The 14060-nt window shown below is 31.1% G+C and overlaps 1 protein-coding gene across 1 annotated transcript; it reads left to right on the top strand.

Annotated features, from left to right (window-relative positions):
* The first annotated feature begins 5192 nt into the window (after positions 1-5192).
* On the top strand, positions 5193-13952 carry LOC148310425 (uncharacterized). Its single transcript, XM_088258445.1, has 6 exons — positions 5193-5349; positions 9871-10033; positions 11257-11352; positions 11445-11563; positions 11980-12231; positions 12917-13952. The coding sequence occupies exons 1-6, from the start codon at positions 5295-5297 to the stop codon at positions 13096-13098; spliced, it is 867 nt and encodes a 288-aa protein (XP_088114571.1). The 5' UTR covers positions 5193-5294; the 3' UTR covers positions 13099-13952.
* Positions 13953-14060: the final 108 nt, after the last annotated feature.

Genomic DNA, 14060 nt, shown 5'->3' with positions numbered 1-14060 from the left:
TAGGACTTGAGTGGGAAAACAAACAAAGAAAAAATTAAAAACAAGAACAAACAAAATATTAGTACATAGTTGGGTAGACGTTCGACTGCCAAACTATGGTCGCGGGTTCAGTTCTAGCCAATTGCATAATAAATTCAAGAAAGATTTATTCTCAATTAGTCTGGGTGCTTGAGGTGTATTTTAATATAATGTAGCGAACCTGAACATATTGTAAACCAGGCGATTGCCATGGATCTTCCTCGAAAGACATCTAAAAGAAAAACCAAAAAAAAACATGGATGCTGCAGAAACATAACATGATTCGAAGGCATGGCATAGGTGACGTAATACTCTACAAAGACGATATGTTGAGATGGAGTCAGTGAGAAGAAGCTTGTGATGTATTTTTCACATTTACATTCCCTATCCTTACTATCCTACCTGCAGATAAACTTCTAGAGGTTTATTTATTGATTTGACGTTTAATTTGTAGAACTCCAATTTAATTTATGTATTAATTTTTAAATCAAACAATGAAAATGCCATAACTAGGCGAATCAATTGTCACAATGTTAAATTTTTATGTGTTTTTGTTAGTAAAATACAACTTAGTAGACTCAAAAAATCTGTGTTTGATTTAAAAATTAAAACATAAATTCTAGAGGTTTTGCGAAATATTCCCTTTAATTTTTTTCTCTCGATATTTTGACATAATTTTTAGCTTTGAATATCAAATATCATTCATTACACAAACGTATGATAAACACACATCATATTCCTAGAAATCTCAAATTCCTTACAGTAAGTACATATGTTCGTAATATCGAAACAATGCTAATTAATACTTAGTTCAAGAGTTTAATGGATATACACTTAAGTATGTAAAACAATTTATAAATATTGACATTTATCTTAAAACTTTCACAGCATCTTCCAAAATCGAGTCAACAAAACACTTCTCGCAGAAGAATTTCATTATTTATCTCTTGAATACCGTTAAAATTTGCAATATTCCATAATAATAAAATAAATATGCACCCGGTTATATATAATAATAACCATATCCGCTCCCTAGGTGGAGCATATGGAGTCCACAAACTGTCTCCAGGCTTTTCTGTCGGCTGCCAGCTCCCTTGCATCCTCCCAAGTCAGATCCGCGTCCCGAAGTTCTGACGAGAACTGCCGACGAATTGTCAGCAGTGGTCGTCCTGGGCGGCGCGAACCTGATGCCTTGTAAAAAAGGCAAGCTTGGTTAAGGCTCTCGGGAGGCATGCGGAGTACATGGCCAAGCCAACTGAATCGCCTTTTCTCGACGGTTATATATATATATATATATATATATATATATATATATATATATATATATATATATATATATATATATATATATATATAAATATATATTCATATATATGTATAAACAATATAAAATATATATATATATATATACATTTTGTCCGCCTCCGTAGTGTAATGGTCAGCACGCTCGGCTACCGTTCTGGAGGTCCCGGGTTCGATTCCCAAGGGGGGTAAAATAAATATAAGTGATTTATTCACTGTAATATTTATTCAATACTACCATGGACTGGTACCTGAAGCGGAGGCTTGATCACCTTTCCTTCATGTGTAAACGATCAAGATAACACTGCGTTTATATGACACAGTGCCCTTTGCATCATTGGGGTGCGGATAAGGGCTTTATTTTATTATATATATATATATATATATATATATATATATATATATATATATATATATATATATATATATATATATATATACTTAATATAACCATATTAAGTCACTTCAAGTACGTACAATGTAGTATTATATTATATGTAGTTGAGCAATAAACTAGTATAAAGTATAAAAATCCTCTAGTACACAACTATGATCCCTGCTTCACCCACAACGAAGGGTCGATCGGCTGTCCAAACTCAAAACACAGTAAGGGATATTTTTTGTAGTACGTTTTTTTTGCATTTTTGGACTAAGTAGATTCTACTTATTCTATTCTAAGGGTGAACAATAAATATGGAAGTACAATAAAACACTTCAATACATAGTTTCAAGAATTTTTAATTTTGTAATCACAATGGATTATCCACCCCACGGAGATTATATCAATATTATAACTTGAGATGAAACATATATAGTTTACATAAAAGTAGTTTGAGATTTATTATAATTAAAATGTAACATTGTTATAAAATCACTTTAAATATTTTGTTATAATTAAGTTATTTTAAAACAAAGTTACATTTTAATTATAAAATGAAAAATCACAAAGTTATAGGTTCAAATAAAAATTATGAGATTTATTACTTTGATTATCCAGTGAATAAAGAGGTCGCCTTCTAAGGTAGGTCTAATAGGTCACCATATTTTAGAAAATATTTTTGCTCTGAATAGCATGAACCTGAAGTTGTCGAACCGTAAATATTATTAATGTCTCTTTAATCAAGGTTTTGTGTGACTCGCCATTTATAACGCTAAGTATTATATTTGTTCATTATAAGCGAAACAATGAATGCAAAGCTGAGAATGATGGCATTATCGATAAAATTAAGAAAGATTTGTTGAGATGGTTAGGACATGAGGAACGAATGAGAAAGAACGGTAAAACAAATTTTATCATTTACACAGATATTTCAACTTCATACTATTTCTGAGAGCCTAAGCGGCTCATTATTAGAAATAGGTATCAAATTGTGGTAGAGTGGATTCGAACCGAGAAACTCTAACTTAAGAGTCCGCGACACTAACCACGGGACCACAGCCCGACAAGTTGTAGAAAGCGAAAGGATCAGAGGAAGACCGAGAAACTTGACATGATCAAATATGTCAAATACTTGTCAATTGGTCAGGAGATAAAATAATCGGCGGATACATACCCGCTTCTTCCACATCCGTGCATCTGCTCATACATATGAGGAAATGCACGAATGAGGAAGAGGCGAAGAATGGTAGCAAAGAGAGAGTCGTTTGGCGTTCTATTCTCTCTGGCTACTAGAAGCGGCGAAATGGTTAGTAAGTTAGCAAAACATTAATTACTCAGAGTAAAATTCTTAAACGAAAAGTGTAAATACAAATATTTACTTACGAAGAAACGTTTTAAGATCGAATGAAGAATGGTGTATAAAGTAATCACCCAAACCAGCCTAGGATGGGTCGTTAATACCCAGACTTTCATCTTCTTCTTCATCAATGTTGAGAGACCAACATACTATTAAACTCGGCTTATTTTTAAATAAGAAAAATATTTTTTGGGTGGTTTTCATTGATATCTCAACATATATTAAAGATTTTTATTGAGGTGTCAATATGGATGTCTGGGCATTGTCAAACCCGTCATTGGCTGGTTTAAGTGATCACTTTGTGCACTGTAACATCAACAATTTTATAAGAAATGTCATCTTCTTAATTATTGTTGGCGTTGTTGGTTGATTCTTGTTGATTGCTCGCGTGGGGGGAACGAATTATAGAGCATGTCTAATTATGGAATGACGAATTATCGAATTTCCACTGTACCCAAAAACTGACCTTATACGGATTCACGCTTTTTAATGTCAAAATGCCCGCATTATGTTTATTTTCACATTAGACAAAAAAAAAGCATGAACAGGACAATTATAAATGCGGACATACGGGAAAATTTAATTTGCACTGACCTACTAATGTAGTTATTGTATAGAGCTAGAAATTATTTTATATGGGGAATTTTAAAAATGTGTTTCTATAAAAAGATCTATACGTATTTCGCTGCATTCATCGTCATTATTGAACTCTGTTATTTTATAATTTTATATAAGTATTCATGATTTTTTTATTAATTGAAAATAATTTTAAAAAAAAAAGTTTATATTAATTACAGGAGAAAGTGACTAACTACCAAAACGTAAAATGTTCAGGAGGCCCCATTTACGTCACTTTTACTTGGCAAGAAAATAAACATCAATGCAGTTAGTCATTTTTACCAAGTCAATATATTAAACTTACAAGTTTAAAATCCTTTGGGACGTTTTTCAGGGCAATATTAAGCCAGTAAGATATCAAATAGTCAATGATCACGGTTTTCTTAAAAAATGCACTTGGTCACTTTCTCCTGTATGACTACGATATGCATTTTTTTTTAATCCAAAGCTTTTGTGATGTATTTTGATGCATTCAGTATCGTTATCAAACTCAGTTATTGATGCTAAATGTATCGAAACACGAATTGGTGAATGTTACACGTGTGTAAAGTGATCACTTAAACCAGCCTATGACGGTCGTCAGCCCCGTAAATGCCCAGACTTCCATACTCTTCTTCATCTTTGATGAGATGTCAAAAAACAATATGAAAATAATTCCTGTAATCGGAGATAATCCAGATTTTGTGAACAAGTATTTTGACCCACTCAAAATGTTGTACATTAATAATATATGAGATTAATGATATATAGCCCTGTAAATACCTAGACTTCCATATTCTTCTTCATCTATGTTCAGATGTTAAAAAATGTTGAGATTAGTCATAAATGGAGAAAAACTCAGATTTGTGAACAAGTATTTTTACACACTCATTTTACTATTTTCAAACTGTTTATCTTTTATTGAGTGAAATCCATTACAATCCAATATTTGTAAAATAATATTATTTTTTCATAAAACCCTGGACTGGCCCAAGTACATGAGTGATCACCTTGCCTTCATGTAAGTAATGATCAATATAACACTGCGTCAATACCATGCAGTGCCTTATGTACTATTGAAGAATATGAATATTATAACAGTGAGAAATAATAATTTTTATTTCGATCCCCTCTGGAAATCAAACCCTGTACCTTAAGCACGATAGACAATGGCGCTAACCACCACACTATGAAGGTGGACCTAGTACTATTATACATATTAATTTTCTTTTCTTTGTAATTATTGACACCTTCATACAACATAGGTTGTTATTTCAATGTATTATAAATGGGTAGATAAAATAATAAATTACATTTTACGAGTAAACAATATATTACTGTCAGAACGATAAGAAAACACCATAATATATCGGATATATGACTAATTTTGCAACCAGCATAGTATAATATTTTGGTGCGATCCCTGATAAAGCCATTTGCCCGACGCTATTTCAAGGCGATTCCGTACTTATGATATGCTGTTAATATCGCTATTCTGTCATTTCTGTATACATATAAAAGAGTCACACAGTCTAGGCCGACCAGTAGATTGTGAAACGTCCGATAGGCCATACGTGTGGCTCCCATCAGTACTGATTACAATAATTATCATATTGTGTCTGTGTGAATAATTAATTAATCATGGCGTTGTCCTGTGTCTTGATGGTGTGCCTTCTCGGATTTACACTTGCAGCTGGTGAGTTAACAAAAAAATACGAATAAATCAAAAATAAATATTGATTACTTGTAAGGATTGTACTTTGTCAGCCTCCGTAGTGTAATGGTCAGCACGCTTGGCTACCGTTCTGGAGGTCCCGGGTTTAATTTCTAGAAGGGGTGAAATAAATATAAGTGATTTTTGTTTCACTCTAATGGACTGGTTCCTGAAGCGGAGGACTGATCACTTTTCCTTCATGCGTTTAACGATCATGTTAACACTGCGTTTATATGATGCAGTGCCCTATGCACCATTTTGTAGGGTAGTTAAGTGATCTAGAGTTATATTATTATTTTTTTAAATTAACAATTGGAAAAATGTAGATTTAAAAAAAAAAGTAATTAATAAGAGTAAAAACCCATTTTTTGGCTTAATCATTTCCATAACTTTGTAGAAGCGCCCTTGAGGTAGTATTTTACGAAAATGTCGCTATTTAAATTATCTAAAATCGTGATTATCAGGAGTACGCCTTTCCTTAGGCAAACTGTAAAGCATAGAAAAAAAAGATTAAATTTATAATGTAAAATTATACATTTTTGATAATAATCATTATAAAGAAAAACGGAAATTTATTTATTGTTATTTTATAGCAAAAAATAAAAGTTACTTATTTTTACACATTGTGCGTTTTTAAGTTTATGGCGACTTTAAAGAAATACTTCTTTAACGTATGTAGTTATTTGATATGGTGTGTATAGAAGATCATTAAACTAGTAATGAGAAGGAAAAGGTATGTAAGTGTAGGAAGAAGAACTATCTTCTGGTCATAGAACTTGCGAAACTGGTTTCGTTAATATACACCAGTGGTTTAAAACCAAGGTTTCACAAATATTATCTTATATTCTTGCACCTACAATATTAAAAGGTGCGCATAATTTTTCAAAAAAAGTGAAAGAGCGCAATTTAAACAATAAATTAAAAAGGGTTTTTTTTATCACATACATAATTGATTTCACTTAGTATTCCATATTTGCTTTAATACGATTGTAAAAAATAAATTATCATAAATATGATTTATAATTAAAGATAATTTTCACATTTAATTTTAATTTTCTTAATATTATCCAGGACTGGTACCTGAAACGCTTGATTAATCACCTTGCTTTCATGTAAATAACGATCAATATGATAATACTTCGTCAATACAAATCAGTATCCTATGCACAATTGTGTCCAAATAATAAAAAATATTTACTAAACAAATACCATCTTAATCACTTTTTCGTTCCGTTAAAAGTACTAGTAGCTCATTTCGCTCACTCCTTTCAACAACGTCATATATAAAAAAAAACGTGATTTTTCACGAGGTCGTGTTTAAAGTTTAAAAATATATTTAAATCTATTCAAAATAAATATGAAGCCACTTATTTAACTTTTTACTGAGCAAAAGATCTTTTTAGGCAAAACCTGATGTTTTTTCTCCATTTGAAAAATATTTAGTATATTTAAAAAATAATTAAACAATAAATTTTCTTCAAAATGCGAAATGAACACGTTCTGCCCTGTAGCGGGTAATTGTTATTTTAAAAATATGCCGCTTTTGCTGGGATATAGTACATTTTCTGGGCATTTCGAAAATCGCTCACTCCTTTCAATACATATATCAAAAATTGACTATTTTTTATATATGTATTGAAAGGAGTGAGCGATTTGTGAATATTTCTGTGTTTTTTTTTATTTGCAATTTTAATATCCCACCAAAAGTATTGTAAGAATTCGGAAAGGTTGAATACTACTGATGTATACAATGAAGTGATAATATTAAAAACTGTAATTTTTACCGTTATTTATTGTGATTTAACAATTTAAATAATAAAATGGTTTTTCATACATTGGGTGACAAATAACAGATTATTACATAATAATGCTATATGAATGAATTATTTGACCATGCACGTATGGTAATTGATGCAAACGAATCGATTTTTGCATAAAATAACACTCCAATTAAATCAATTTCATTGTGATTCAAATTTTCGTAATTCTACTATTTGTTCGAAGAAATATATACGGATTTCCGTAGTCGGTTTTTATTTTGTCATTTACCATTTCATACATAATTCAGTTATACCTATAACGCATATTATTTTCTTCTCTAGAAAAAGCATAGAAATATTTTTATTTGGGAATTTTGCACGTATGGAGAACCACAAGGTTCATTACACAAAAATACATCAAACAAAATCTAACACATATCTCTTTTGGTCAAAGAACTTTGATTTTGATAGTTTGTAAAGTGCATGATGAAAACTAAATAAAATATTGAAATTAGTCAAAAGGAAATAAAATAACTAACTTTTTTAAAATTAATTACATACTCCCAATTTTTTAAATACATTAATTGTACACATAATACACAGATAATTATGTAGAAAAAAATAAATATATTTTTTTCCAGATGTTTTTGTTAAATAAAGATAAATTATTTTCAATGGCGATTCTGACGACCATAATATGAAATGAAAGACAAAACGGCTGTCCAAATTCAAAACACAGTAAGGGACTTTTTTTGTAGTACGTTTTTTGCATTTATGGATTAAGTAGACTCTACTTAGTCCAAAAATGCAAAAAAAAACGTACTACAAAAAAATGTCCCCCACTGTGTTTTAAATTTGGACAGCCGAAAAGACATCAAGTTTTTATGAGCGCATATTTTTATCAATGTTGTCGAAATTTTAATTATGATTTTAAGTTATTAAAGACGGTTTAGAGTTTAATTAAGCTGCGTTCATTATTCTAATAAATATATGCGGATCGAAACTGTCCTAAAAAGTTAAAAACAGTGTAAAAAATTAACATTCAAAACATTATTTACGTCAATTATTATTTTTTATTCTATAAAACACAGGATTATTCAAGTAACTGATACAAGAATAAGCTATAAACAATTATACACTTCACAAATTTCTCAACTGGTAAAACCATTATTAGCCATTCTTTCAAATTTTTCGGTTCAAAAACCTACGTGTGAAAGGAACCCAAGACCATTGCAAATATACAAGTTCCAAAAAAGTATATATTATGGAGGTTCAATAATGACCGGAATGGTAACGTTACACAAGTATAATAAGTGATCACTTCAGCCAGCCAAATGCCAAGTCGCTAGCCCTGGGATGCTCAGACTTCTTCCTCAGATCTTCCTTCATATAAAAACGATATACGTTTCATCTGAAGTTGAGAAACCTATCTCATTATTGATGTGTTTATAGTTAGTGACGCAATTATCTCGTGTCGCTTAAAAATAAATGATTTAATAAAAAAATTAAATAATGATTTTTCTTGTTTTATACACGAATGACAAAAGTGTCATATCTTATTCATGCTTGACTTCTGACATATATAAAAATAGATTTAAGCCTCTCGGTAAGTCGGCTTACTGAGGCTTATAGAAATGTTATGTCTGAGTCTCTCCTTCAACTGTCTCCTTCATAGTCAACCTTGGTAGCGGTTATTTTAGGGTTTATAATACCCAATCGATAAAGTTTAAATATACTCATTTAAATTTTCCATTAATTTAAAGATCATACCATAGAATAAAATATAAGAATATTGTTTGTTTTTTTAATAATAAAAATATTCCACAAGCTTATGGTAATTTTAATTTTCCATTGTTCTTTTATTGCTTCTTTTGCTCGTCAATTTTGTTTCCTTGAATCTTGTTCTAAATATAATATATAGCCACACCACTATGTCTGTCTTTGCAAACATTTTTGGCCTCCTGACCTGTCAGCTTTCAAGTATTTCAGATACTTGAGCAAGCCAAGTTTCGTCAGTCTTCCACTGTTTCTGTTTCCTACTTCATTCGTCACATACAGAAAATTTGTTTTACTGTTCTCTCTTCGCTCATGAGATTTACATGCCCAAACCATCTCGACACACCTTTCTTAATTTTATCGATAATGCTTATCTCGGCCTTGCATTATTTCCTTATATCACCATTCGGACATTTATCATTCATATGTATACATGTATATTTATATGTATACATAGCTTTAAGTGGTCGTATTCATTAACCGAATAATGAATTATTTTTAAAAGTCGTTATTTGGTTCGGTTATTTAAATCGTTCATTACTGGACTAGTTAAGGGGTCGGTAAGTCTACCGCTGTCGACGCTTTGGCCACCCCTGCTGTATAAATACTAAATTACAAATCATAGATCAAACACCTAAGTAACTTCACTGCTAACTTAGAATCAATTAAATATATAAACTCATGCCCCTAGCGAGATAGCGAGTGTTTTTGCCTAGAATCTTCACTCATGAATTACATGAAATTATAGTAACTTTAAACATAAAGAGTAAATCCACTCACCAACATAAAGAGTAGGCATAGGCTATAAAACTAAAAAGTTGAAGTCCGAGTAGGGTCGTGATAAGAGGTGTTGCATAATCTGTAGTTAGATTTCAGAGTCACTTGGACGTTAGGTAATTAAAAATCATGAATTTCAGAAACTCCACTACTGAAACGACAAAAAAATCATGTTAATTTTTTTGTTTAGATACGGAGAAGCCGGTGTCTGATCTTAAATGTGACATGGGACTCGCTCACTACATAGAGTTGGGATGCAAACCGATATTCTCCAAGAGGAACGGAAGGTGTGTCGAGAGATACGATTGTCCCTTCACTAGGCAAGCTGACGACCCGAAGAAATGTTACTACAAGTAAGGACTAAAACGAACTAAAACACATTTTTTTATATGCACACGTAAATTTTATTTGAAAATGAATGAAAATTCCGAAATTTGCAAACTGTTCAAATATTGCTCATGTAGTGTCTGTCGAAATAATTTCAGTTTGGTATTTAAATATTACAGAAGCTTAAAAATTTTTTATGTGTCAAAAAATTGGTATTTGCCGAACTTCTGGAACTAGTTTCTATTTATTGTTTCGGCATTAACTTTGTGGTAAGACATGTTACAATGATTAAAGAAAACACTTGTTTTTTACCACTTGAGTTTTATGATAGACTACATGTTTCAGAAGTTAAACTTCCATCATTCAGGTCTGTATAATAACTGTATAATAACTGTCATTCTGAAACATGTAGTCTATAATAAAACTCAAGTGGTAAAAAACAAGTGTTTTCTTTAATCATTTGAACTAGTTTCTATCAAGATTTTACACTAACAGATAAAAAGTTTATTGAGAAAGGAACATGGTTGTCTGAGTATTTACTGGGCGAACAAATTTTAAATGACGTCTCATTTCATTAGATTTTAAGATTCGATCATTTAAATATAATCACGCCAACCAGTGCACAATTTTGGTTAAGTGTTTTGTATTTCTAGCTCTTTATATGTTTGACAATTTGACAAAACAAAACATTAGCTGAATAAAATATAAACCGAGAAAAAGCAACGAATACCATCTTAATTGGGTAACCGAACAATAACAGTTACCTGTCAATCACATCTCTAGCTTACGTTGATTAGTTTTAGTGATATTCACCATTCTACCAATTATTGATGTGAAAATTATGGATAGAATGACAATATTCGAAATGCAAATACAGTAAGCCCCCCTGAAACGTTGAAATAACTACCGCGTTATCGGAGGGAACGATATAAGGATAAATGTTTTTAGATTGTATTTTAATTTAATATTGACTCATTTCAGCCATATCCGTCGGCTAAAATGTTATAATACAATTTAAAACATTAACCTCCTATAACGTTCCCTCCGATAACGCGCAATTTATCTCAACGTTATAGGGGGGTTAACTGTAAACTTCATAAGGCGACCATTAATGGTTGATGTTGAAGCAAGTAATAAGATATACTTCGTGAATGCTTGTGAGATTCTTTCCTATATAATTTAGCATGCTAGGAAACGCCTGAAAATGTCATTTCATTTATGTAAACTAAAAATTTATGATTCATTTTAGGAATAAGGAATATGACATTGGAAAGGGAATCGACAAAAGTGTCAACGATCATAAATGTTCTGTCGAGTGTACTTGCGCAGAATCTTACGATGGAAAGTAAGTATTCATTTATTTACGCATATTTTACGTCATATCTGGCACAAAACGTCCAAAGAACTTCTTTTCAGTAATTTTATATTTTATTTTAGGAGTGCATTCTCGTGTGCCAGTGTAGAATGCCCAGAAAATTTTGGTTCTCCCGATGACAAAAATGAATGTATCAAACAATACAAAATGGACAGCTGCTGTAGTGAAAATGAAGTGTGTGGTAAGAAGAAATGTGTTCCATAAAATTATAATAAGCAATGCCTAGATTTCAGTTATTATTTTTTATGTACAACCTAGAACAGAAAGTTAACAATGAAAACTCCATTTGAGCATTATTTGATCATTCAAATGTCAGTTTAGAAACTACAAAAAGTTGCATGCATAGATATTTAATTCCTTACCTCAAAAAATTGTCTATGGTATAATCCATAGAAATCATCTCAATATAGATGAGGATTCTACATTTGGATTATAGCAAATTTAAGTGATGTGACATTTACTTTTACAAAGTTTTGAAATACATATAACAAATCATAATAAATATAAAAGTCAACAACGTTGCTTTTGTACATTTGCTTGAAATCTGTATACAATATATAAAAAAAATATATGATTTTTTTTTCATATATTATTTAGATGGTGTTGCTATAGCAAATCTTAGCACATGCACATGGGCATCAAAGGATTATAAGGAAGGGGAGCGCTTTTACCCTGAGAAGACGTGCAAGGAATGTGTGTGCACCAAGGACTACGATGGATCTCTGGACGGACCCTGGTGCCAAACTATCAACTGTGGAATAGAGCTGTACAGAGCTGATGAGGTCCAGTCCAGATGTGCTCCGGTGTACTTGGAATCCAGGGAATGCTGTCCTATTGATTGGAAATGCTGTAAGTCACTATCTTCTTCCTCCTATAACCCTTACCGATGAGATTTATTTACATCTTGAAGATAAATATGTTTTATCTGCAATATAACTTCTTCTGCTTGGTGCAGGCCTTGTGGTCTGTTTTTAAGAGGGATTATCCTCCTGTGAAGTCGATCCATCTCTTTGGTGGTCTGCCCAGGAGTCATCTACCTTGGGGTTAGCCGTGCAGTACAATTTAGGGGAATGTGGATGGTTCCATTCTCCACGCATACCATTGCCTTATTCGTTGCGTTCCCCACCTAACGACATCTTCGATCTCGCATATTTCTCTAATCCTGATGTTACTTATTCTATCTCGTAGACTCTTCGGCTGTCCAAACTCAAAACACAGTAAGGGACATTTTTTGTAGTAGGTTATTTTTGCATTTTTGGACTAAGTAGATTCTACTAAGTCCAAAAATGCAAAAAAAAACGTACTTCAAAAAAATGTCCCTTACTGCGTTTTATGTTTCTACAGCCGTCTTGTCAGATATACTCCTTAGAGTATTCATTTCTGACACTCTTAGCCGGTTTTTTGTTACTGCAGTGTCAGCTCTGCATTTAATCCCATATGTTATGATGGGTCGCTCACAAATTTTATATATTTTAATTGTTAATTATTTAATGTACCAACACAATAATAAATCTTTTTTTTTTAATCTTCACAGTCAACAAGGAAGACAAAATAGACTTTACTGCATCAACCAAGAACTCCAATCCGGATATGAAATGCCAGTATGGAAATGAAACCATGGATATTGGAGATTCGGTACTCGGAGATGATGATTGTGTTTCCTGTACCTGCTCCGTTCCTCCAATGGTGACCTGTTCAAGGGCTTTGAACTGTTAAGGTGTCAAGAAATGAAGAAGAAAAAAACATTAATTTATATTAACCATTTTCATTTGGATTAGATTATTTAAGTAGGTATTATTTAAAGTCAAGTTCAAGAACAAATTTTGTTATAAATAAGTAGTTAATTAATTGTTTCGGCATTCACTTTGTGGTAAAACATTATTAAATTTAAAAGAAAACACTTGTTTTTTACCACTTGAGTTATGTATATTTATTTCATTTTAACAAGTAGTTTCAGAATCTTCAGGTCTAAATATTATTGAGTTTATATTTAGACCTAAAGATGGAAGCATAGCCTCCGAAACTAGTTATTAAAATAAAATAAATATAACTCAAGTGGTAAAAAAACAAATGGCTTCTTTCAAATAAATAAATGTGTTGTAAAATTATTTATTACATATTTAAATAAAAATATTTCAAGCAATAAAGTATGAATTTGTTAACAAATTAATCAAGAAAATCAAACTAATTAATTTTATGTCTATCTCATCTTTTCTCAAATCAGAAAATGGATTAAATCTTTGTTGAAATGTAGCATTAGTTATTCTGTACTTATATTTTAATAATAAAGTTAAATATCATAAAAATAAGATAATTTCAAAGATAAAATGAAAATGAACAAAATAACTAAATACGGGAAGTTTAAATTTATTTTATATATTTATCTAGTCAAATAAAAATTGTATTTATAAAAAAAAATATAATTTACTCATAACATTATTTTCTGAACAAAGCATAGATAAAATGCATAGATTGGTGCACTTTATGTCAACTAAGCTTATATTTTACCACAAACAAAACATAGTACTTATTTCCAATAGAAGAAATTATATTAAATAATATATTTATTATGTGCTTTTGTTTTTATTGTTTCCTTTAGTGTTAAATTAAGCTGGTAAATTATTTAGTCGAGGCGAATTAGACATCAATCTCAAAATAAAGAAAATGGTTTTATTTTT

This window comes from Brachycentrus maculatus, unplaced genomic scaffold, assembly GCF_059751285.1.
Source record: "Brachycentrus maculatus isolate JH-2025_06_01 unplaced genomic scaffold, ASM5975128v1 h1tg000096l, whole genome shotgun sequence".
NCBI classification, from domain to species: Eukaryota; Metazoa; Arthropoda; class Insecta; order Trichoptera; family Brachycentridae; genus Brachycentrus; species Brachycentrus maculatus.
The sequence above is the reverse complement of the archived record's forward strand: the minus strand, read 5'-3'. Positions and strand labels throughout refer to the sequence as shown.

Excerpts from the sequence above, each read along its gene's own strand:
- LOC148310425 (XM_088258445.1), top strand. The coding sequence starts at position 5,295 with ATGGCGTTGTCCTGTGTCTTGATGGTGTGCCTTCTCGGATTTACACTT. Across the intron at positions 5,350-9,870 it reads CGGATTTACACTTGCAGCTG|ATACGGAGAAGCCGGTGTCT; the intron begins GTGAGTTAACAA and ends TTTTTTGTTTAG. Across the intron at positions 11,353-11,444 it reads GCAGAATCTTACGATGGAAA|GAGTGCATTCTCGTGTGCCA; the intron begins GTAAGTATTCAT and ends ATTTTATTTTAG.